This window comes from Leptodactylus fuscus, chromosome 5 (assembly GCF_031893055.1).
Source record: "Leptodactylus fuscus isolate aLepFus1 chromosome 5, aLepFus1.hap2, whole genome shotgun sequence".
NCBI lineage: Eukaryota > Metazoa > Chordata > Amphibia > Anura > Leptodactylidae > Leptodactylus > Leptodactylus fuscus.
Genome location: NC_134269.1, coordinates 49,485,588 through 49,511,964, shown reverse-complemented (window position 1 = coordinate 49,511,964; position 26,377 = coordinate 49,485,588). Strand labels below are relative to the sequence as shown.

Below are 26,377 nucleotides of genomic sequence, written 5' to 3'. Positions count from 1 at the left end.
TACATGATAAACTATGGACAAGCAAGTCCAAAACTACACAGATGGTAAAAATTCTTCACCTCTCTCAAAATGTAGGCGGTTACTTGAAGGGTCTTCTACGCGTTCCTCTTTGACTATGGCAGGTACAGTGTGCATTTTGTTCTCATTTTCAACTGCGGCCACGTCTGCTTTATCTGCCTCCACCTACAAAAAAAAAAAAAAAAAAAAAAAATGCAAACTTTACTCTGCACATTGGTATGGGCTCAGCCCGTGATGTAAGTGGTGTCACTACATTGCGCCTCCTGCTCCCAGGACACCGGGAGAAAAGACAGCAGCCGCGTGGTGAAGCAGACGGCTCCCTACTTCATCACTGGCTTCAATTCATTGGCATCCAGAGTTGGGGCAGCAAGGATCCACTGCCCTGGACAGCAGGACAGCAAATGTAGGACTGTCCCGCTGTCCATAGGGCCTGGTGCAAGTGCACCGTTGGCCCTATGGTTAAAGTGGTCCTGAATAACATGGTTAAAGGGATTTTCCAAGTTTGATATATCATCAATATCTGATCAGTGGGGGTCTGACTCCCTGCACCCACACCATTCAGCTGATTGGGAGACGCAAAGTTTCATGAGCAATGTGGCCTCTACTGTAAATCAGGCCCAACTCCATACAATGTATAGTACCTGTGCTTGGTATAGAATTTTAGAAGAATTTTATGTCTGTGGTGACATAACCCCTTTAATAAAAACTGCACTTGTAAAAAAAAAACAAAAAAAAACTACAAAACAATATATTTGTTGTATACAGCTAAAAGTAAATGGTATCTGAGCTGCAATAGTGCTCCACAGCCAATACAGTGTAGGGGGCTATGTGCTTCTAGCTCTGTACACTGTGCAGATATCAGCTGATTAGTGTGGGTACTGTGTATCGGACCCCCAACCATCACCTAGTGATGTAGTAGTCATGGACAAACCCTTTGTCACTACAGAAAGTCGCTGTGTTACTCTGGTCTAAAATACATGAATCAATGTAATCCACCCACCTTGTCTTTGTCAGCGTTCTGTAGCCTCTTTATACTGTCTTCGTACTCGTGTTTCTGATCGGCCAGCTGCTTTGTGCACTGTAAACTTCATAGAACATCATAGAATTAGTGGACTGGTTAATGTGCAGGTTACCCGTGTACAGGTGTACAGAAGAGTTTGCACCTACCTCTCTTCCTTCATTGCCTTCTGGAGCAGGGTGTTATTGTTCTTACACTCGCGTAGTTGATCTTCTTGTCGCATAAATTCCTGACGGAGCTCATTTAACTGTTCTGTAAAGGAAGGGACACAGAGAGGACCTTCCTAAATATTACACCAGCCAATCAGATGAAAGAAAAATCGGTTTATAACATTCTATAATTAAGGTATAACTTGATGTACAGCTGTGGAGTTGGTAGGCCAAAGCACCAACTCTGACTCCTTCATAAGTGGCTGACAGCCATGGCCAGCCAGAAGCAGTAAAGCTCCTTTAATTCAGGTAAAACTAGTGACTGACTTCCTATGAAAGCAAATACATAAACTATACATCTAATACTAGAATGTAATTGTATAATATAATTAGATATACTGGTAATTCATCATTTTATTTTGAAGTCGCTAACTTCCGCCCCTCCCCCCACCACACAGCCCTAATATAATGTATGCATTATAAGGACTTCCATCTGTCTATGCTGTATACACGAACATATTTTGCTGTAAGTGGGACAAATTTGTTATGGAAATTAATTCTAATTTTTGCAAAAGATATTAACAATTGCATTTCCACACTGACCTACATGAGACATTCCTGTCTGTGCTACAGTGGAAATAATGCCTAAGGATTTTTCATGTATGTCTGACAAATGTTTGCATTTATAGAGCAAAGTTCAGACATGTTAAATGGTGTCTGACAGCTACTTCTATGCCGTAGTAAATATGCATGCTCAGGGTGGGTTCACATCTGTGCCCCGGTCTCCGCTTTCAGGTTTCTGTCTTTTGCCGACAGGAGGTGGAAACCTGGCAGACAGTGTCTGCCCGTGAGCGTTTTGTGGTCTCCGCGGTGAAACCGTATTTTTTTTTAACTGGACACAAAGACCTGCATGTCCCACTTTGTGTCCGGTTAAAAAAAAAAAAAAAAGTAAAACGGTTTCGCCGCGGAGAGCACAAAACACACATGGGCGGACACTTTGCTTGAAAAGTGACTGCCGGTTTCCATCTTCTGTTCAATTTCTCGGAGACCGGGGCGCAGATGTGAACCTTCCCTTAGCCAATCCAAGTAAGCGTGTCTGTGAAGGAGGTAACTGTCAGACTAATATTAGTACAGCAGACATTTCTTATGTGTAATGCCAACTTTATGCTCCTGCTTCACAGACTCATTTGCAGGCACTGCAGATATAAAAATGGATTCTAACCTTTTTTTCTAAAGCCGGCCAAATACAAACCTCTGGTGGGCAAATGCTTGTTCAGCTGATAACTATTTCACCAAGCTCCCCCATACACTTGCATGCTTGGCCAAGCACTGCATGTGTCCTGAATAGGAGAAAGCCACTGCCAGACTCATCTGGCAATGGCTTATCTGTCCAAGAACAAACAGATTGGGCAGCTGAAATCCAACTGCCCGACCATTACGTCCCAGGAAATCTGACATTAATAGGGAGGAAATCTGTTTGCTATATAACGTCTAAAGCGACATGCACAAGACCACGTGCGTGTAGCGGGGCCGTGATTAAATGGCAGGGACGATACACGTATGACATCTGCGTGCCACCCATACCTCATTCACTTATGTCGGTGACCAAGAGCCACAAAACGGAAAGGACCTATCTTTTGCCCACAGCTCACAGCCCCATATGTGGGACTGTGAAAATACACAGTCATGTGTATGGGGCTATAGAATGAGTAAGCATGCTATCCGTGGAAAACACAGGCAGCACAGTGACAACGCACACAGTCGTGTACATGAGGCTTTAACTTGCAGTGAGACAAGCAAAAAATTCAGCAATAACCGTTTATAATGTTGAAAAAAAAAAAAAAAAGACACAGTAAAATGTAGAAATTTGTCAGTGTCCTATAAACCCACACTACATGGAGAGACAGACATTAGGATGACAGTGCCAGGGCATACAAATATCTCCTACCCTTCAGACGAGTGATGTCTGCCATCTGGAGTGACACGTTGGCCAGCAGCTTCTCCTGTAAAACAGACAAACAATGTTTATACAATGAGACCACACTGTGATTAAGCCGCACAATCGTCTGCTGGTGCCTGCCCAAAGCGCCGACAGGACGGCCGCAGCGAACAAATTAATTCTCTTGTTACATGTGAGACAACACGGGAACACACAATGGCTTATTACTGACAATTGTGTATATCCAGATGATGGCCAAGACTGTGCAGACTAGGACTATAGACAAGTCGCAATGTTACTCCATCAGTAGCGTCACACTATCTCATCTATAAACATACAATAGTACTATTATCCATGAACCCATGTCCAGTCATCTTATGGAGGTCACAGAGGTTCCCACTTACGATACCCCCTTCTCCTATGAACCAGAGCAGAGAGCGACTCCCCTTTTGGCAGGTCCAGCCCATCCTTTATAAAGGATTTCCAAGGAACATATTTACATTTGCCGAGAATTAAAAGTTAAAACATTTCTGAAAATAATAAATTCTACAAAATAATTGTAAAATGTGCAGAATTTTATAGGTTTTCTCTGTCTTAGTGGAGACAGTCTGCTGATTTAATCAGTTGCCAATGGATAAGACCAGGCATATAAGAACTTTCTATGGTCAGAAACCAAGCCATGATGTCCTTATTGCAGCTAGGTTATCTTTTCATACCTGTAGCGTCCCTGCCTGAGAACCTGGGAAATAAATCAGGGTTAAGTTTCTGAAAAGTCCCAGACCATAGAAAGTCCTGCACTCACAGTCGTATCCACTGGCAACTGATAAAGACAAAAGACTGTCAGCACGAAGACTATAGTCACATCTGGGTTCAGTGACCCTTCTGGGGGGTGGGGGTGGGGGGGTGGATTTTGGCGTCACTCTCAAGTCAAAACCCGCCTGCCACGACCGTCGCGGATTCCCCCTCCGGAGTTGGCTCAAATGAATGGGCCGACACTGGAGGTTGCTGCCACCAGGCGGAAGCTGCGGAATCCGCCTGAAGAAAGGGCAGCTCGCTTCTTTTTTCCACGCTAGTGGTCTCCATAGACCACCATTGTATGGAGTCGGATTTTGAGGCAAAATCCACTGTCAATCTGCCTTCTTGCCCCCGTGTGAACTAGCCTTTAGACATGATATCCCACACATTAAATGTCTGATAGATAGATGTCAGTACCATTCTACCTCCACCTTGTCAGTCCCATCCTGCCTGGTAAGGCAGCCACCAAATGTGCATAACTTCCATGAGTAACCACCCCATCACATATGTGTTCCAAGAAGTGGCAATGGACACGTCAGATTACACAGTGTACATATATATATATATATATATATATATATATATATATATATATATATATATATATATATACACACACACACACACATCATCCTGGGGCCATATGAGTTAAGGCGCATTCACTCGACAGTTTCATCCATGAAACTTGGTCCATGTGTTGGCTGGATTTGCCAACCTGCACCTTATGCCAGGAGTGGGACCCCTAGCAGTATAGTCATCTATGATACCAGGAGACCTTGCCTCCCAGTAACATACTGTACTATAATCGGTACAGGACAGTATGTTGTTGGAAGGCAGGGACGTTATATATATATATATATATATATATATATATATATATATATATATATATATATATATATATATATATATATATATATATTAGAGGTCCCTCTTCCGCCGTTAGGTGCAGGTTGGTAAATCCACCCAATATGGCTGAAACTCAATTGTATAATGACAGGTGCTCCCTAAAGATAACAACTTACGTGATCTGATGTAATACTGGGTCAGAGAGGAAAAAGACATTAGTCACCTAGTTATCTACAAAGCCTATGAAGTTGTGTCTATTATTACTACTATGTGACTGATTCACATGTAGGTGAGGTGTGTAATGTATACCCAGCTACCCCTATTGTCCCATTACAGCTCAAATACAAGAGGCACACCTTTGGAATTTAATACGGAGAAGTTTTATCATATAGTGTACAGTAGACTAATACTAATAAGTCTTGCCAGGGCTCCAGGTTCAGTCTCCCAGTTTACATAAAAGCCTATTCTGTTATCTCGATTATTTTAAGGTGTGAACAGTACAAATGGTTATCTACATCCATTATCCAGATTACCATACAGTGCAAAGTCACTATATAAAGAATCCAAGACCTTAGGACTTGTAGAAGTCTCAGTAACACTAGTAAGAACACCATAGGGTGTCAGTATATTACTGCCATGTGGTGCTGGAATAGTCCTTGAAGGGGTTTTTCAGGCGTCCATGTTTGGACGAGGACCCCTGAAGATTAGCACAGTGACTGGAGCACGACACTGGCAATATACATAAAATTGGAGGAAAAAAAAAAGTAGATATAGTTTTGGGGTCGTCCTATTACTGGAATGGGAAGCAAGTTAATAAACTCTAAAATATATTAAGTTACACTAGAAGAAATAATCAGGAAAACTGCACAGAAAAGCAAATCTACAAACCCCTCAATCTTCTTACCGAGCAGCTGGGAGACGAGATATTAAGGATGAGAAGACGGCATTCTCCTGGATCAGCTCGAAGTCATGAACTATTGATGCATGCATTAATATCAGAAGGAAAGAAAATTGCTCTCGGACGGGTGTAAATACAGCGTGCAGCTACTTAGTGGGCTCAGCAATCTCCATCCAAGCCACTGCCAAGATGTATATACACCTCAGGTATATAGTCATTTTAAGGGATTTTCTTCTGATCACCAACATTTTCTTACACACTCAGTCCTACAAAGGGATCCTAGTGAACTTGGCATAGGGGCCAACAATTTGTTCTTTTGGTCATATGGATGAGATCAATGACAGCAAAAATTGGTTACTGTCATTCTTCTTATTTAGGATACAAACAAACATTCTCCTGTATCTGTTGTTCTGGGGGGATCTGCCCGATCCTGCATTAATATGAAAGGGAATTTGTACTTTGTAAAGCTGGTTTCACACGACCAAGTTTCGACCATGAAATTTTGTCCATGTGCGAGTCGGATTTGCCTGCCTGAATCATAGAAAACTATAAGAGTAAGTTCATACGGGTTTTTTTGGTCAGGATTTTGAGGCCATATCCGTCTCAAAGTCCTGACCAAAAAGACGGCTCCCATTGAAATCAATTCTTTTTTCTGGGAGGCGTTTGTTCCATCTCCCGGAAAAAAGAAGCGAGGTGCTCATTCTTTCAGGCGGATTCACCTCGCGACATCCGCCTGAAGACACTCCCTCCCGACTAGGCCCATTCTTTTGGCCTAATCCGGAGCGGAGTGCACGACTGGTTGCCGGTCCAGTCGCAACTACCTGTATTTTGGTCCAGAACCTGAGGCAGCCTCCCCCTCAGGTTCCAGACCAAAAAACCCCGTGTGAACTTACCCTAATGCCTCACACACAGTTCCGATGCTCCATTCCGATGATAACAGAGCAGGTCCTATCCTGTTTGCCATTGGAACGGAGCCCCCCATTGCCATCAATGGAAGACGGACGACACTCAGATATTATCAGTCTAGAAGTAGGCAGTAAAACCAACTCACGCACACACTGAAACACTGTTGTGTGAACTCTGCCTTATGCTTGGTTTCTCCCTTGTTGGCATTGCAAGAACGTTGAATATTTAAGGCCCTATTAGACTGGCTGATTTAACAGCAAATTGTCAGGAATAAGCACTTTATTCAAGCGTTCATTCCAACAAATGACCTGTCTAATAATGCCGACAATCACCAGATGAACCAGCGTTTGGTCGTTCCTTGGCTGAAGGGAAGTCAGAAATTACCACCTGACGGCAGCACATGGCCCTGTGTAATAAGGGCTCTGCTACTGACAGGCAATGAAAGTATATGCTTTACAGATTATTCCCACTGCATGGCCTCCGCATCGGCCTGTGGAAAATTGCCTGATCTAATAAGAACTCTACTGCCAGGTCTACCATAGATAACAGCTCATCATTGGGGGTCTGGATAATTGGCGTTTGGCTGCTTTTCATGGATTCGATTGGGAAAAAAAAAAAAAAAGTCTACAAGTTCTCCTGTAAACACAGCGACCCTGGAGGTCGTCTCTTCAGTGCTGTTAGTTTTGGTCCCTGATATGCAACTGAGGCTTGGTTCACATCTGCGTTCAGGTCACTCCATTCTCCTCTCCACATGAAAAATGTGGAGACGTCCTGCAAGCAGCACTATTCTCTGCGCTTTTTTTCTTGCAGAAACCATACCGACCCCATTATTGTTTAGGGTGTCCGCCGGTTTCCCAAGGTAACTGCTTTTTTTATGCGAATTAGGTTTCCATTCAGGTTTTCCCCAAGCGGGCTCCCCGAACGAAAACCCATGAAACCCACGCGCAGATGTGAACCAGGCCTTAAACTCTATATGGTCAGGAAGGTGGTGTCAGATTGGAGCAAGAAAGAGAGGAGGTCTAGCCAACTTTACCGATATTGGGTTTCATGGTAGGATACTATACTCGTGTGCGCGTGTTTATATATATATATATATATATATATATATATATATATACATATATATATATATATATATATATATATATATATATATATACACACACACACACATATATATGTGTGTATGATCTACTCAGCTTTGGTTAGAAGTCAGGTGACTGCTGTAGAAGATGAAGCAGTGCTCCAGTCGTTGTGACTAATGATCAGCGACTACATTACAGAAATCCAGGGAGACAATAAACGTATTTCATTTTTGCCTTATCCAGCCATTGTCAAAGCTGCGAACACTGCAAGTGCATTTGTCTTAGTGATGTATTGACCTTTATTTTATGAAAATACAAATTGCCTTTACCTCTTCCAAAGCAACAATAGACATTGCACCATGAGTGGGTGGTAAGCGTCCTGTCAATAAGTAAGCCGGAAGCATCTATTCAGGTTACCAGCGGGTTATTCACAGCTCTGTAGATTATTATCCTTGCAGTAACTTATCAATGAAGGTAGGGCTCAAGATTAGAAGAACTGGGTAACCCCTTCTGACGCTGCACTATTACTCAGGGCATGTCCTCACTGGGTGCTAGACATACTCTAACAAGGTGTATCTACATCTTCTGGCTGGCCAGAATTCGGCCAACCCACAATGACCACTGACAGCACATTTGTTTAAGGTAATACCTCAGACGTCTCTTTAAGATCCTTCCAAATTGGAGGGGCCACACGGTGGCTCAGTGGTTAGCACCGTAGCTTTGCAGCGCCGGAGTCCTGGTGTTCAAATCCCGCCAAGGGCAAAAAAACATCTGCAAGAAGTTTGTATGTTCTCCCCGTTTTTGCATGGATTTCCATCCCATATTCCAAAAAGACATACTGATGGGGAAAAATGTACATTGTGAGCTCTGTGTGGGGTTCACAATCTACATAAAAAAAAAAAAAAAAAAGATCCTTCCAAATTGGCCATATTGAGTGGACTGGGCTCCGGCTATAAGCAGTAACCAAAATATACCCCTAGTGGCTTTTCAGTAAAAGTTGTTGGGTTCACACCTGCGCTCAATGAGATTCTGTGCACCATTCCTCTTGAAAAACGTGGATAGAACAATCCTGCAAGCATTTTTCAGGAAGAAATATAGTCTTGGGGTCTGTGGGTAACCACTTTTTATGCGGATTTGGTTTACATTGTTTGGGTCCCCAAGCGGACCAAAAAAATGTAAACCCCAATGCAGATATGAAGCTAGTGATACACTGCACAGATTAAATAGAGTAAAATCTGCTCCCCGACTCATTCACAAACAGTCCCAAGTCATGCAGGACATATGTGGAGAAGTACTAACATGTACTGATGTCAATAAATGCAATCTGATAGACATGACCTGTAGTTTATAACAAATATAACAGAGATTTCAGGGTGAAAGTCAGTTTAGCAGGAAACAGGGAGGGAAATAAGTGGAGATGTGAAGCATTTTTCTCTGATACAATGTTTCTTATATTCGTCTGTACTATTTAGTTATGCAATGCTTTCAGAAACAACAGTGACCATTTATGTGTACAATATACGACTGTTCATCGGGGGTAAGGGGTAACAACAACCAGTTAATCACAGTGTAGTCATAACCCCCAAACTAACAGGGGGCGTCTTCTGCTGTAGAACACCCTGCCTGTGGCTCGGACATGGCAGGTACTCTTTAAAAATAAAAATGCCATCAGTTTCTATAGACTTTGCATAGAAGTGGTGTGCATGAATGCTTGATGTCAACTTAGGGTTAACACAGGATCTCGGGACTCCCACTTTATTCTTCATGGAGCGCCAACAGTCATACATTTCACAGGATGATAATGCCCTTTGTAGGAATACCCCTTTAAGAAAGAACAGACGGCTGGTTCCCTTGGTGAGCACTAAGCAGTATATAATATAATGGCTTCTTTGTCCTATTTCAATGGCAGGAAAAATTGCTGATATTTTTTTTCTAAACTATTATGCACCCGTATGGAATTTAGTGTTTATTGAAGGACTTCTCGATATCCTGCTATAACTCGGATTACAAGCTATTCTGCCAGACACGTTTATCTACATTCACTCTTGCAACGCTGCTATTACATTGACCTTGCAATGCACAGTGTACTGGAAAACATGGATGCCCTAGAAATGGCATGAATCATGAATGAATATCACTTTATATGGTAGAGACATATTTTAGAGTCACGAGAAGCACTGAGCAGCTACTTCGGTATGGCGGATGAACCTATAATGTAGTAGCTGTTACTAGGTTAAGACATTATGGTCAATCGGTCACAATTCTGAATGACCTTGATATTCCAGTCTTGTAGTATTTCTGTTACCCTCTTATTCCCCTAGGATGTTCCAGCTGACCTGTCCATTGAACCGGATGTGTCACGTAAATATAATGTCATGTACATAGGCTTTGTACGTGTAAGTGTGCCTGCTGTTTCACAGCATTGTAATATGATTTGATGCCACTTTTATTAGACGTAAAGTGCACCTGTCCCTATAGTATGTTGTTCTCACATAGGACAGCATATGCTGGTGACAGATCCAAAAATTAAGTAGGAAAGGGTGCATAGACAAGGATCCATGTAGCCCATCCCCACACCATGTTACCTGATCAGATGAAAAATACCAGACTTGGGGGGCAGCATCAGTACACAGCAGAGGGTAGCGCCCCTCACACCATACTAGTGTCCTGTAACTATATATTACAGTAACCATACCAAATGCAAGTCATGAAACATGAACAAGCAATACGGAGAAAATCTGATCTATGGGGGTCCCAGACATTCTAAGGAGAATTTTTAGTCCCATCACTGTTTAAACCCTTTAGACTAAGATCAGGTGTAACAGGTCTGACACAGGTATCAGCAAAAATCAGCATGGTATTGTATATTACAGGTAAGCCACCATTATTCAGCCAAACTACACCATGTATGACCTTGGCCTCAAATGAAGGTCAACCAAATCCATCAGCCATGTACGGTAATGTGTAAGAGTATGTATGTCAAGGGAGAGAAGGACTGAGCAGTCGCATTTCAATGCCTGAAGTTTTATAAGGATAAGTTGTCTCCAAAGATAAGATAGCGGCCTTTTCCCCTCTTCCTATTAATAACACATGATCGTTTGAGCAAATGAGGCATGCATGTGTATGGGAGAGTCAGGAGGAATAGCCGTGTGCCTGGACAGCAGCGGCCTAAAAAGTATAGCCAGCCTTGGACAATACAGGATGACAGCAGCACATAGCCATGTACAGCAAATGGATCTGACATTTTTGCTACTAATGTAACATGTGTTTCTGGTGCATTTATATAGGTTTTGTGTTTCTTAATATTTTTATGTACTTTAATTATATGTAATTGCTACTAGTCCTGCAGGGATTAACAAAGCCAGTGTGATAAAACATGGCTCAAGGGCTAGAGACAGATTGCAAAGATACATTTGGATAGGGCATCAATGTGTGATTTCTGGGGGTACTAGGCAAGGCTACCTGTACGTAGGTAAATAATAAAGGAGTATGTAGAGCTGCGTCATGTTGCATACCTCTCACTAGTCATACATTGATGTCTTACATCAATATTTCCGTCCTGGAGAACTTCTCATATAGACAACTAATGTGATATAGTATTCATAAAGGACGTACAATTGCTGGTTTTAAGCTCCTTTTATGATGGGCTATACCTGGTGACTCAGTTTACTAGCTGCTTAACTCCAACATGACCCAGTCCTATAGTGAATAAATAATGACCCCCCCCTGTCACATATACCTAAGGTGTGTTCAGGATCTCAATAATTACTAGTGACTATTCCAGTATTACTACTCAGTTATCCCTTTATGACACAAATATCATTACAATTATAGTAAATGTACACCTTGGAACATCGTATATAGAGAAAATATCTAATCTGCTCATCCTACACGGACGTTGCAGTCAGTGTTAGAGCCCAGGGCTGCATTTACAATTCTGCCCCTTGCAGCAGTACAATGGCAGACTATATAGTTTTTCAGTATACGTTCTGTATCAAGTTCTAATGGCTTACATTCTCTGCTTTCTATCATTTAATAGAAATTTTCATTGCTTACGTCCAGGGGATAAACTGTGTATAGCTCTAATGCAGGGGTAGGGAACGCACGGCTCTCCAGCTGTTGCAAAACTACAACTCCCAGCATGCATACTTGCTCTGCTGTTCTTGGAACTCCCATGGAAGTGAATGGAGCATGCTGGGAGTTGTAGTTTCACAGCAGCTGGAGAGCCGAAGGTTCCCTACCCCTGCTCTAATGGATGTATCTCCGCTGTGTCTTGTACAAAGCCATACACCTGTGTGTCCTTTATATGACTTAAACACATTTGTATCCTCTAGGCATAAGCCAGCATTTCCCAACCTTTTCAGACTTACCGCACCCATGAAAAAAAAAAAAAAAAAAATTCTCGAGGCACCAAACGACATAAAATGTCCTAAGGATGAAGATAACACTGCATGAAAGCATGCAGTCATCTTCCCAGAGTGTCATGGGCTCCTGGTAGGCTTCCACATCACCCCGGTTAGCAATCTAGTTCCTATTAGGAGACATTCAGGCAGCGTTTCGGCTCATGCTAGGTAAGCGTGGACAAGTGACAGCAGGCAGAGATCTTGAAAACCCTGAGAAATTGTACAGTTCTCCATGATACTTTTTGTACTAACTTTTTATACAAAGAATGACATTTATTTATAAATGGTGGAGAGTTGAGAACCCAGTTCTAGGTAAGGGTTGGTTCACGTCTGCATTGGTATTCCATTCGGGGGAGTCTGCATGGGGACCCTGCGAACAGAATACCAAACGCAATTGCAAGCGCTGTGCAGTGAAAGCACAATGATTCTTGTCGGCAGTGCACGGCAAGCACATGGACCCCATTATAGTCAATGGGGTCCGTGTGCTTTCACTGCAGACCGCTTGCAATTGCGTTTGGTATTCTGTTTGGGGGGGGGGGGGGGTTTCCCAATGCGGACTCCTTCAAACGGATTACCAAATGCAAATGTGAATAAAGGGTCAGGATGTTATATAGGCCCTCATTCACATGGCTGTATTTTGAGTCACCATTCATAAACCACAACCAGAAGCTGAACCTGCTGCTTTTGGCTTACAAATACTGTTAGAAAATTTGGCTATGCCAATGACCCACTTTAAAGGGGTTATCCACTTTCTATTGTTGATGGCTCATCATTATTAGATCTGCAGGGGTCCAAAATCTGAGACCCACTGCAGATCATCTGTTCAGGGACAACACAGCTCTACATGGCGGGAACTGCGCTGCTCATTTACCATATAAAGAGTAACAGCAGCGCTGCCCTATAGACTTTAATAGGACAGCTCTGTGGTACCCAAAGCTATTGCTACACTTAGTGAGCGAATAGTGTAAACATTACCTGAGGCGTGCTGTCCCACAGGAGCTGATCTGCAGGAGCCCCAGTTATTGGACCCTCGCAGATCTAATATTGATGACTTATATTAAGGATAGAGTAATGTATTCCTTTAAGGCATGCATTGGGACACATGTTAAACAGATACCTCTGAAGGATGCTATGGAGCAGCACCTATCGCACATAGAGACCCACTGTGTGTGTTTATCAGGTATATTTTTGCACTGTATACCATTTTATGATATAGTACAGTATAATAACATGTAAGCATTAGACTGACCAAAACACTGCCAGTCTGCCTTATGTATCCCATTGCACACATTTAGCATGTACGGTCCTGGCACAGACTGAACATTCGTCATAAACATGATGAGAGCCAAGTCCTAGACATAAGTGCAACCACAGATAAGCTGCAGTTACCTTTCTCATGGTTTCTCTAGATAAGATCTAAGTAAAATGTTATTCAAGAGGTAAAGATACAAAAAAAAAAAACCCCAAAGCTATCTTATCGCCTCAGCTGTGGTTGAGTAAATGCTATTGTTCCTGTTTATAGTCATTTGGAGAGAAACTAAATGTAGTGTTCTTCAATTTGATAACATAGAAGTACAGCAGGGGTTTAAAGGGGCTCTAACATTGGGAAAAGTCATTTTTATCCAAGCACATACTTGCATAGCCTTTAGAAACGCGATTTCTCACATACCTTTAGTATGTAGATCACCTCAGTAGATTTTGAATAAGTCTGTTTTTATTGCTATGCTAGTTAGCCTTCTCTGTGCACTCCGGAAGTCTCTGTGTGCACCCTCTATTCTCTATGTGTATGAGAGCAGAGAGGCTGTGCTGAAGACTCATCTCCCTACTCTCATACACATAGAGAATAGCAGAGGGTGCACACAGACACTGCCAGGGTGCACGCTGGAGGATAATTAGCATAAGAATAAAAATGGACTTATTTAAAAACTACTGAGGCAATTTCCATACAAAAGGTACATGTGGAATAGCCTTTCTAAAGGTTATGCAAGTATGTGCTTAGTTAAAAATGACTTTTCCCAATGATAGAGCCCCTTTAGGTTAAGGCCCCATAGTGCGGAAACGCAGATTTTTTTGTTGCAGATTTTGTGCCAAAACCAAGAATGGCTACAAAAGGAATAGGAAATATCTAGGAAGTTCTTATACTTCTACCTTGTGTTCAGTCTACCCCTGGCTTTGGCTCAAAAAATTGCAGCAAAATCTGCAACATGGGGCCTTAGCCTTAAAGGGGTTTTCCAGCCCCTTTTTATACGGAAGACTTATTATAGTATAGGTCATTAGTATGCGATCTGCAGGGGGTCTGACACCTGTACCCCACAGAGCTGTTCCTGCAGTCTCCAGATGTCAATCTGGTGCAGTGGATGGGAACATGTAAAAGCCGGCTCACATCTGTATTTGGGTCATTCTGTTCCCCTCTCCAAATGAAAAATTGCGGAGAGAAAAGTCCTGCAAGCAGCACTCTTCCCTCCACATTTTTTGTGTGGTAACAAAGCGGAAACCACATAGACACAATTATAGTCCATTATGGGGTCCGCATGTTTCCTTAGGTACCGCTTTTTTATGCGGATTAGGTTTCCGTTCAGGGGGTCCCCAATTGGACTCTCCGAACGGAAACCCATGGGCAGATGTGAACCAGGACTTAGTCTGTTACTAGGAGCAGCACTGCAATTTCCTGCAACCACTGCAATACATTGGATTGAATATGAGCGGTCTGCACACGCTTCCTGACCACTGTACCAGCTTCTGGGACAGCTGATCTGTTTGGGGGTCTGGGTGTCAGATCCCAATGGATTAGATACAGGTGATGACCTTTTCTTTGGTTATATATCAGTATGAAAAATCCATTTGCAGCCTGCAAACCCCTTTAAGTTCACACACTGATTTCCCATCAAGAAACTTTCTTATGGAAATTTCACAGTATATCACCGTACCGGCGGAGTGGATAAGATTTTACCAAATGATATCCACCTGCCAAGATAAAAACAAATGCAGCAAAAACTGATCTGGGGTGCAGATTCTTAACCATCAGTATATCAATGTATGCTGCAGATTTCGCGGTTTGTAAGCTATTGGGTAAACCTGTAGCAAAATCTCTACAATTTACTGCAGTTTTGCCACTGCATACACAATGGAATTCCCGGATACAGAAAATCTGCAGTACCCTGACGTCTTATTCACACAAATATTGTTTCACTGCCGTTTTTGAAACGCACCTATTCACATATTTGTATTGTGGCAAAAAATAGCCTATTTCTGTCCATTTTCATGGATCACTAGATTCAAGTCTATGAAGTATCTGCAAAGACAGCCTCCCCACCAACACGACAGATCACTTCAACAGTTTTTCACAGACGATTTACATCATGATCATCTGAATAGTGCCCTAGAATGACAAAAATGATACACTGGATGTAGCGTACCGCGTTCACAAAGATCTGCTCCGAAAACGTTTCTCATCTATCTATACATGAAATGATCGGTATCCCTAAATACTGGAACCATTACTGATCATCTGCACCGGTCATCTCCGTAGGGTCAGATAATGGAGAAGAGACGACAGCTTCTTAAAAGTTAGTCACTATTGTATGGTAAGGTAAAAGGAATACTACAGACAAGTAAACATATAACCTGTTACTTTAAGACCTCTACCCCCAAGGAGGATAAAGGGATTACCAATCTAATTGCCTGTGTATGATGGGATTGGGGGATGGCTATCTTCATTCGGAGAGGTGAGCTAGCCCCTGCCAATTATCTCTGGTGGCTACTTATCCCCAAATGGCATTTGACATGCTTGATCCCCCCAAACAAAAGCTGAACACACGTCAGCCAAATATCTAAAAAATATAAGATGGTCTGGCGGCCATGCTCCTAATATGTATGAAGTATTCAGCCGATCTTTGTTTGCCATATGTTCAAGAAAAATGGGCCATGTTAAATTTAAGGGGTTATCAAGGATTCTTTTTTATGACCTATCCTTCTATCTGATACAAGTATAGGCCCCCATCTGGATCAGCTGTTTGTGGGTGCGTCCAGTCCCTGTACTACACAGTGCGCAGAGCCAGAAGCAGATATCTCCGTGCCCAATACAGTGGCTGGCTGCTGTCACTTCAGCTCTGCTCCCACTGACAATGCCTGCTTGTCCGGGGCAGACAGTGTATGTGGTATTTGTTAGGGATAGCTGTTCCTATTACAGTGCATGGGCGGGGGTTTATAGGGGTCTCTCAATAAGAACGTTTTGGATAAGGGATAATTGTCCGCTGGGTCTCCCACTGATCAGGAGATTGAGGGTCTCGTGAGTGCCCCAAGTCAGTGCAGAAGTACTGTGTATGCTCATCCATAGCTCCGCTCACTTTTATAGGACTGTGATCTCAGTCCCATCTAACTGAATGAACCAGTGGCAGAGTATGCACAACACCATGTCCTCCACATGGACCACCATTCTTCTGACCACTGTGAAGCACACAGATCAGACACTTCACCCCTATCTTGTGGTTCAGAGATGAGACTCATTAGTGGGAAGCCATCTATAAGAATCTCCCCAACAGTGTGTGTGTGTGGGGGGGGAGAGGGGTAATATATATATATATATATATATATATATATATATATATATATATATATAAAAAACAACCACAGACGCATGAAAAACACAGCTGTGTGAACGCTCCCCTATCCCACACAAGCCGGTGTGAAGTGATGACGCCACAAGGAGATGACAGATGTCTTATGATGTCAGAGCGGGACGTGCTCCCATTACCCATTAATAACCCGGATCTGGACGGGGGCGTCATCACAACACACAAAGGCCAGGGCAGGATGATGATGACACGTCCACCCCCAGACTCTCACCCTGTCCGCCTCGCAGCGCTGGGCCTCCAGGTCCCGGGCCTGCAATCGATCCCCCACGTTCTGATACTCCCCCAATCGGTGCTCCAGCTGTCGCCGGTTGCTTTCCGCCTGCACCATCAGTTCAGAATGCCGCTTCTCCAGCCGACTCCGGGCTACCTCAGTGCGCTGGACCTGTTCCTGCAGAGCCGCAAGATCCTCCTGCAAGGCGGCCTGCCGGGCAGACACACTCCAGTAGTTAAAGGCCAGGAGAGCGATCACCACTAACAATGCCACCAACACAAAGGGGGGCAGCCGGCCCGTACGCCGCGGGGCTCCGAACCCCACCATGATCGCCCCCTCGGCCTAACCCTGTCCGCTCTCACACCGTCTGTCTCCCTTCTCCGCCGCTGCCAAACCTGCTGTGACAGCTAGCGCGTGAACCGAGCAAGCGCTCCAATAGGATGAAAGACGTCCGGCTCCAGGGAGGCGCTGATTGGACGAGGAGGCTGTAGTGACTCCGCCCACACTGTTGGGTTGAACTGAAAGGGAACTAATAAGTGTTGAGAAACAAGACTCAGCCTGTAAGCATGCGCAGTACAGTTCCGCATTCGTTGTCATGGCCGCGTTGCCTGTCGCCGGGGGGTGTGGTTTGCATATTCGGTTACCATAGGGATATAACAATTTAGCAAAGTTTTGGCAGCTCCGAGAGGTGCGGGGTGATGGAGTAGTCGGTGTGGTAGGGGTGTACAGTATACCGAGAACCGACAGCATTACCTATAGAACTAGGGCTTATAAGAGGTGCGGGGTGATGGAGCTACTCGGTGTGGTAGGGGGTGTACAGTATACCGAGAACCGACAGCATTGCCTATAGAACTAGGGCTTATAAGAGGTGCGGGGTGATGGAGCTACTCAGTGTGGTAGGGGTGTACAGTATACCGAGAACCGACAGCATTACCTATAGAACTAGGGCTTATAAGAGGTGCGGGGTGATGGAGTAGTCGGTGTGGTAGGGGTGTACAGTATACCGAGAACCGACAGCATTGCCTATAGAACTAGGGCTTATAAGAGGTGCGGGGTGATGGAGTAGTCGGTGTGGTAGGGGTGTACAGTATACCGAGAACCGACAGCATTGCCTATAGAACTAGGGCTTATAAGAGGTGCGGGGTGATGGAGCTACTCGGTGTGGTAGGGGTGTACAGTATACCGAGAACCGACAGCATTGCCTATAGAACTAGGGCTTATAAGAGGTGCGGGGTGATGGAGTAGTCGGTGTGGTAGGGGTGTACAGTATACCGAGAACCGACAGCATTACCTATAAAACTAGGGCTTATAAGAGGTGCGGGGTGATGGAGCTACTCGGTGTGGTAGGGGGTGTACAGTATACCGAGAACCGACAGCATTGCCTATAGAACTAGGGCTTATAAGAGGTGCGGGGTGATGGAGCTACTCAGTGTGGTAGGGGTGTACAGTATACCGAGAACCGACAGCATTACCTATAGAACTAGGGCTTATAAGAGGTGCGGGGTGATGGAGTAGTCGGTGTGGTAGGGGTGTACAGTATACCGAGAACCGACAGCATTGCCTATAGAACTAGGGCTTATAAGAGGTGCGGGGTGATGGAGTAGTCGGTGTGGTAGGGGTGTACAGTATACCGAGAACCGACAGCATTGCCTATAGAACTAGGGCTTATAAGAGGTGCGGGGTGATGGAGCTACTCGGTGTGGTAGGGGTGTACAGTATACCGAGAACCGACAGCATTGCCTATAGAACTAGGGCTTATAAGAGGTGCGGGGTGATGGAGTAGTCGGTGTGGTAGGGGTGTACAGTATACCGAGAACCGACAGCATTGCCTATAGAACTAGGGCTTATAAGAGGTGCGGGGTGATGGAGTAGTCGGTGTGGTAGGGGGTGTACAGTATACCGAGAACCGACAGCATTGCCTATAGAACTAGGGCTTATAAGAGGTGCGGGGTGATGGAGTAGTCGGTGTGGTAGGGGTGTACAGTATACCGAGAACCGACAGCATTACCTATAGAACTAGGGCTTATAAGAGGTGCGGGGTGATGGAGTAGTCGGTGTGGTAGGGGTGTACAGTATACCGAGAACCGACAGCATTACCTATAGAACTAGGGCTTATAAGAGGTGCGGGGTGATGGAGTAGTCGGTGTGGTAGGGGTGTACAGTATACCGAGAACCGACAGCATTGCCTATAGAACTAGGGCTTATAAGAGGTGCGGGGTGATGGAGTAGTCGGTGTGGTAGGGGTGTACAGTATACCGAGAACCGACAGCATTGCCTATAGAACTAGGGCTTATAAGAGGTGCGGGGTGATGGAGCTACTCGGTGTGGTAGGGGTGTACAGTATACCGAGAACCGACAGCATTGCCTATAGAACTAGGGCTTATAAGAGGTGCGGGGTGATGGAGCTACTCGGTGTGGTAGGGGTGTACAGTATACCGAGAACCGACAGCATTGCCTATAGAACTAGGGCTTATAAGAGGTGCGGGGTGATGGAGCTACTCGGTGTGGTAGGGGTGTACAGTATACCGAGAACCGACAGCATTACCTATAGAACTAGGGCTTATAAGAGGTGCGGGGTGATGGAGCTACTCGGTGTGGTAGGGGTGTACAGTATACCGAGAACCGACAGCATTGCCTATAGAACTAGGGCTTATAAGAGGTGCGGGGTGATGGAGCTACTCGGTGTGGTAGGGGTGTACAGTATACCGAGAACCGACAGCATTACCTATAGAACTAGGGCTTATAAGAGGTGCGGGGTGATGGAGCTGTTCGGTGTGGTGGGGGTGTACAGTATACCGAGAACCGACAGCATTGCCTATAGAACTAGGGCTTATAAGAGGTGCGGGGTGATGGAGCTACTCGGTGTGGTAGGGGTGTACAGTATACCGAGAACCGACAGCATTGCCTATAGAACTAGGGCTTATAAGAGGTGCGGGGTGATGGAGTAGTCGGTGTGGTAGGGGTGTACAGTATACCGAGAACCGACAGCATTGCCTATAGAACTAGGGCTTATAAGAGGTGCGGGGTGATGGAGCTACTCAGTGTGGTAGGGGTGTACAGTATACCGAGAACCGACAGCATTGCCTATAGAACTAGGGCTTATAAGAGGTGCGGGGTGATGGAGCTACTCGGTGTGGTAGGGGTGTACAGTATACCGAGAACCGACAGCATTACCTATAGAACTAGGGCTTATAAGAGGTGCGGGGTGATGGAGTAGTCGGTGTGGTAGGGGTGTACAGTATACCGAGAACCGACAGCATTACCTATAGAACTAGGGCTTATAAGAGGTGCGGGGTGATGGAGTAGTCGGTGTGGTAGGGGTGTACAGTATACCGAGAACCGACAGCATTACCTATAGAACTAGGGCTTATAAGAGGTGCGGGGTGATGGAGTAGTCGGTGTGGTAGGGGTGTACAGTATACCGAGAACCGACAGCATTACCTATAGAACTAGGGCTTATAAGAGGTGCGGGGTGATGGAGTAGTCGGTGTGGTAGGGGTGTACAGTATACCGAGAACCGACAGCATTGCCTATAGAACTAGGGCTTATAAGAGGTGCGGGGTGATGGAGTAGTCGGTGTGGTAGGGGTGTACAGTATACCGAGAACCGACAGCATTGCCTATAGAACTAGGGCTTATAAGAGGTGCGGGGTGATGGAGCTACTCGGTGTGGTAGGGGTGTACAGTATACCGAGAACCGACAGCATTGCCTATAGAACTAGGGCTTATAAGAGGTGCGGGGTGATGGAGCTACTCGGTGTGGTAGGGGTGTACAGTATACCGAGAACCGACAGCATTACCTATAGAACTAGGGCTTATAAGAGGTGCGGGGTGATGGAGTAGTCGGTGTGGTAGGGGTGTACAGTATACCGAGAACCGACAGCATTACCTATAGAACTAGGGCTTATAAGAGGTGCGGGGTGATGGAGTAGTCGGTGTGGTAGGGGTGTACAGTATACCGAGAACCGACAGCATTGCCTATAGAACTAGGGCTTATAAGAGGTGCGGGGTGATGGAGTAGTCGGTGTGGTAGGGGTGTACAGTATACCGAGAACCGACAGCATTGCCTATAGAACTAGGGCTTATAAGAGGTGCGGGGTGATGGAGCTACTCGGTGTGGTAGGGGTGTACAGTATACCGAGAACCGACAGCATTGCCTATAGAACTAGGGCTTATAAGAGGTGCGGGGTGATGGAGCTACTCGGTGTGGTAGGGGTGTACAGTATACCGAGAACCGACAGCATTGCCTATAGAACTAGGGCTTATAAGAGGTGCGGGGTGATGGAGCTACTCGGTGTGGTAGGGGTGTACAGTATACCGAGAACCGACAGCATTACCTATAGAACTAGGGCTTATAAGAGGTGCGGGGTGATGGAGCTACTCGGTGTGGTAGGGGTGTACAGTATACCGAGAACCGACAGCATTGCCTATAGAACTAGGGCTTATAAGAGGTGCGGGGTGATGGAGCTACTCGGTGTGGTAGGGGTGTACAGTATACCGAGAACCGACAGCATTACCTATAGAACTAGGGCTTATAAGAGGTGCGGGGTGATGGAGCTGTTCGGTGTGGTGGGGGTGTACAGTATACCGAGAACCGACAGCATTGCCTATAGAACTAGGGCTTATAAGAGGTGCGGGGTGATGGAGCTACTCGGTGTGGTAGGGGTGTACAGTATACCGAGAACCGACAGCATTGCCTATAGAACTAGGGCTTATAAGAGGTGCGGGGTGATGGAGTAGTCGGTGTGGTAGGGGTGTACAGTATACCGAGAACCGACAGCATTGCCTATAGAACTAGGGCTTATAAGAGGTGCGGGGTGATGGAGCTACTCAGTGTGGTAGGGGTGTACAGTATACCGAGAACCGACAGCATTGCCTATAGAACTAGGGCTTATAAGAGGTGCGGGGTGATGGAGCTACTCGGTGTGGTAGGGGTGTACAGTATACCGAGAACCGACAGCATTACCTATAGAACTAGGGCTTATAAGAGGTGCGGGGTGATGGAGTAGTCGGTGTGGTAGGGGTGTACAGTATACCGAGAACCGACAGCATTACCTATAGAACTAGGGCTTATAAGAGGTGCGGGGTGATGGAGTAGTCGGTGTGGTAGGGGTGTACAGTATACCGAGAACCGACAGCATTGCCTATAGAACTAGGGCTTATAAGAGGTGCGGGGTGATGGAGTAGTCGGTGTGGTAGGGGTGTACAGTATACCGAGAACCGACAGCATTGCCTATAGAACTAGGGCTTATAAGAGGTGCGGGGTGATGGAGCTACTCGGTGTGGTAGGGGTGTACAGTATACCGAGAACCGACAGCATTGCCTATAGAACTAGGGCTTATAAGAGGTGCGGGGTGATGGAGCTACTCGGTGTGGTAGGGGTGTACAGTATACCGAGAACCGACAGCATTGCCTATAGAACTAGGGCTTATAAGAGGTGCGGGGTGATGGAGCTACTCGGTGTGGTAGGGGTGTACAGTATACCGAGAACCGACAGCATTACCTATAGAACTAGGGCTTATAAGAGGTGCGGGGTGATGGAGCTACTCGGTGTGGTAGGGGTGTACAGTATACCGAGAACCGACAGCATTGCCTATAGAACTAGGGCTTATAAGAGGTGCGGGGTGATGGAGCTACTCGGTGTGGTAGGGGTGTACAGTATACCGAGAACCGACAGCATTACCTATAGAACTAGGGCTTATAAGAGGTGCGGGGTGATGGAGCTGTTCGGTGTGGTGGGGGTGTACAGTATACCGAGAACCGACAGCATTGCCTATAGAACTAGGGCTTATAAGAGGTGCGGGGTGATGGAGCTACTCGGTGTGGTAGGGGTGTACAGTATACCGAGAACCGACAGCATTACCTATAGAACTAGGGCTTATAAGAGGTGCGGGGTGATGGAGTAGTCGGTGTGGTAGGGGTGTACAGTATACCGAGAACCGACAGCATTACCTATAGAACTAGGGCTTATAAGAGGTGCGGGGTGATGGAGTAGTCGGTGTGGTAGGGGTGTACAGTATACCGAGAACCGACAGCATTGCCTATAGAACTAGGGCTTATAAGAGGTGCGGGGTGATGGAGTAGTCGGTGTGGTAGGGGTGTACAGTATACCGAGAACCGACAGCATTGCCTATAGAACTAGGGCTTATAAGAGGTGCGGGGTGATGGAGCTACTCGGTGTGGTAGGGGTGTACAGTATACCGAGAACCGACAGCATTGCCTATAGAACTAGGGCTTATAAGAGGTGCGGGGTGATGGAGCTACTCGGTGTGGTAGGGGTGTACAGTATACCGAGAACCGACAGCATTGCCTATAGAACTAGGGCTTATAAGAGGTGCGGGGTGATGGAGCTACTCGGTGTGGTAGGGGTGTACAGTATACCGAGAACCGACAGCATTACCTATAGAACTAGGGCTTATAAGAGGTGCGGGGTGATGGAGCTACTCGGTGTGGTAGGGGTGTACAGTATACCGAGAACCGACAGCATTGCCTATAGAACTAGGGCTTATAAGAGGTGCGGGGTGATGGAGTAGTCGGTGTGGTAGGGGGTGTACAGTATACCGAGAGCCGACAGCATTGCCTATAGAACTAGGGCTTATAAGAGGTGCGGGGTGATGGAGTAGTCGGTGTGGTAGGGGTGTACAGTATACCGAGAACCGAAAGCATTGCCTATAGAACTAGGGCTTATAAGAGGTGCGGGGTGATGGAGCTACTCGGTGTGGTAGGGGTGTACAGTATACCGAGAACCGACAGCATTGCCTATAGAACTAGGGCTTATAAGAGGTGCGGGGTGATGGAGCTACTCGGTGTGGTGGGGGTGTACAGTATACCGAGAACCGACAGCATTGCCTATAGAACTAGGGCTTATAAGAGGTGCGGGGTGATGGAGTAGTCGGTGTGGTAGGGGGTGTACAGTATACCGAGAACCGACAGCATTGCCTATAGAACTAGGGCTTATAAGAGGTGCGGGGTGATGGAGTAGTCGGTGTGGTAGGGGTGTACAGTATACCGAGAACCGAAAGCATTGCCTATAGAACTAGGGCTTATAAGAGGTGCGGGGTGATGGAGCTACTCGGTGTGGTAGGGGTGTACAGTATACCGAGAACCGACAGCATTGCCTATAGAACTAGGGCTTATAAGAGGTGCGGGGTGATGGAGCTACTCGGTGTGGTGGGGGTGTACAGTATACCGAGAACCGACAGCATTGCCTATAGAACTAGGGCTTATAAGAGGTGCGGGGTGATGGAGCTACTCGGTGTGGTGGGGGTGTACAGTATACCGAGAACCGACAGCATTGCCTATAGAACTAGGGCTTATAAGAGGTGCGGGGTGATGGAGCTACTCGGTGTGGTAGGGGGTGTACAGTATACCGAGAACCGACAGCATTGCCTATAGAACTAGGGCTTATAAGAGGTGCGGGGTGATGGAGCTACTCGGTGTGGTAGGGGTGTACAGTATACCGAGAACCGACAGCATTACCTATAGAACTAGGGCTTATAAGAGGTGCGGGGTGATGGAGCTACTCGGTGTGGTAGGGGTGTACAGTATACCGAGAACCGACAGCATTGCCTATAGAACTAGGGCTTATAAGAGGTGCGGGGTGATGGAGTAGTCGGTGTGGTAGGGGGTGTACAGTATACCGAGAGCCGACAGCATTGCCTATAGAACTAGGGCTTATAAGAGGTGCGGGGTGATGGAGCTACTCGGTGTGGTAGGGGTGTACAGTATACCGAGAACCGACAGCATTGCCTATAGAACTAGGGCTTATAAGAGGTGCGGGGTGATGGAGTAGTCGGTGTGGTAGGGGTGTACAGTATACCGAGAACCGACAGCATTGCCTATAGAACTAGGGCTTATAAGAGGTGCGGGGTGATGGAGCTACTCGGTGTGGTAGGGGTGTACAGTATACCGAGAACCGACAGCATTGCCTATAGAACTAGGGCTTATAAGAGGTGCGGGGTGATGGAGCTACTCGGTGTGGTGGGGGGTGTACAGTATACCGAGAACCGACAGCATTGCCTATAGAACTAGGGCTTATAAGAGGTGCGGGGTGATGGAGCTACTCGGTGTGGTGGGGGTGTACAGTATACCGAGAACCGACAGCATTGCCTATAGAACTAGGGCTTATAAGAGGTGCGGGGTGATGGAGCTACTCGGTGTGGTAGGGGTGTACAGTATACCGAGAACCGACAGCATTGCCTATAGAACTAGGGCTTATAAGAGGTGCGGGGTGATGGAGTAGTCGGTGTGGTAGGGGTGTACAGTATACCGAGAACCGACAGCATTGCCTATAGAACTAGGGCTTATAAGAGGTGCGGGGTGATGGAGCTACTCGGTGTGGTAGGGGTGTACAGTATACCGAGAACCGACAGCATTGCCTATAGAACTAGGGCTTATAAGAGGTGCGGGGTGATGGAGCTACTCGGTGTGGTAGGGGTGTACAGTATACCGAGAACCGACAGCATTACCTATAGAACTAGGGCTTATAAGAGGTGCGGGGTGATGGAGCTACTCGGTGTGGTAGGGGTGTACAGTATACCGAGAACCGACAGCATTGCCTATAGAACTAGGGCTTATAAGAGGTGCGGGGTGATGGAGTAGTCGGTGTGGTAGGGGGTGTACAGTATACCGAGAGCCGACAGCATTGCCTATAGAACTAGGGCTTATAAGAGGTGCGGGGTGATGGAGTAGTCGGTGTGGTAGGGGTGTACAGTATACCGAGAACCGAAAGCATTGCCTATAGAACTAGGGCTTATAAGAGGTGCGGGGTGATGGAGCTACTCGGTGTGGTAGGGGTGTACAGTATACCGAGAACCGACAGCATTGCCTATAGAACTAGGGCTTATAAGAGGTGCGGGGTGATGGAGCTACTCGGTGTGGTGGGGGTGTACAGTATACCGAGAACCGACAGCATTGCCTATAGAACTAGGGCTTATAAGAGGTGCGGGGTGATGGAGTAGTCGGTGTGGTAGGGGGTGTACAGTATACCGAGAACCGACAGCATTGCCTATAGAACTAGGGCTTATAAGAGGTGCGGGGTGATGGAGTAGTCGGTGTGGTAGGGGTGTACAGTATACCGAGAACCGAAAGCATTGCCTATAGAACTAGGGCTTATAAGAGGTGCGGGGTGATGGAGCTACTCGGTGTGGTAGGGGTGTACAGTATACCGAGAACCGACAGCATTGCCTATAGAACTAGGGCTTATAAGAGGTGCGGGGTGATGGAGCTACTCGGTGTGGTGGGGGTGTACAGTATACCGAGAACCGACAGCATTGCCTATAGAACTAGGGCTTATAAGAGGTGCGGGGTGATGGAGCTACTCGGTGTGGTGGGGGTGTACAGTATACCGAGAACCGACAGCATTGCCTATAGAACTAGGGCTTATAAGAGGTGCGGGGTGATGGAGCTACTCGGTGTGGTAGGGGGTGTACAGTATACCGAGAACCGACAGCATTGCCTATAGAACTAGGGCT

At 46.2% G+C, this 26,377-nt stretch overlaps 1 protein-coding gene across 2 annotated transcripts in view; it reads right to left on the bottom strand.

The window, feature by feature from the left end:
• Positions 1–17,300, bottom strand: part of GOLM2 (golgi membrane protein 2) — a 28,769-nt gene extending 11,469 nt beyond the window's left edge. For both annotated transcript variants that reach the window (XM_075273080.1, XM_075273081.1), the window contains exons 1-5: positions 16,906–17,300; positions 3,134–3,188; positions 1,186–1,288; positions 1,019–1,103; positions 60–183 (exon numbers count right to left, since the gene is read on the bottom strand). In XM_075273080.1, coding sequence (XP_075129181.1) covers positions 60–183; positions 1,019–1,103; positions 1,186–1,288; positions 3,134–3,188; positions 16,906–17,232 — 694 coding nt within the window. In that variant the 5' untranslated portion in view covers positions 17,233–17,300. The remainder of the gene's footprint in view (positions 1–59; positions 184–1,018; positions 1,104–1,185; positions 1,289–3,133; positions 3,189–16,905) is intronic.
• Between the last annotated feature and the right edge of the window lie 9,077 nt (positions 17,301–26,377).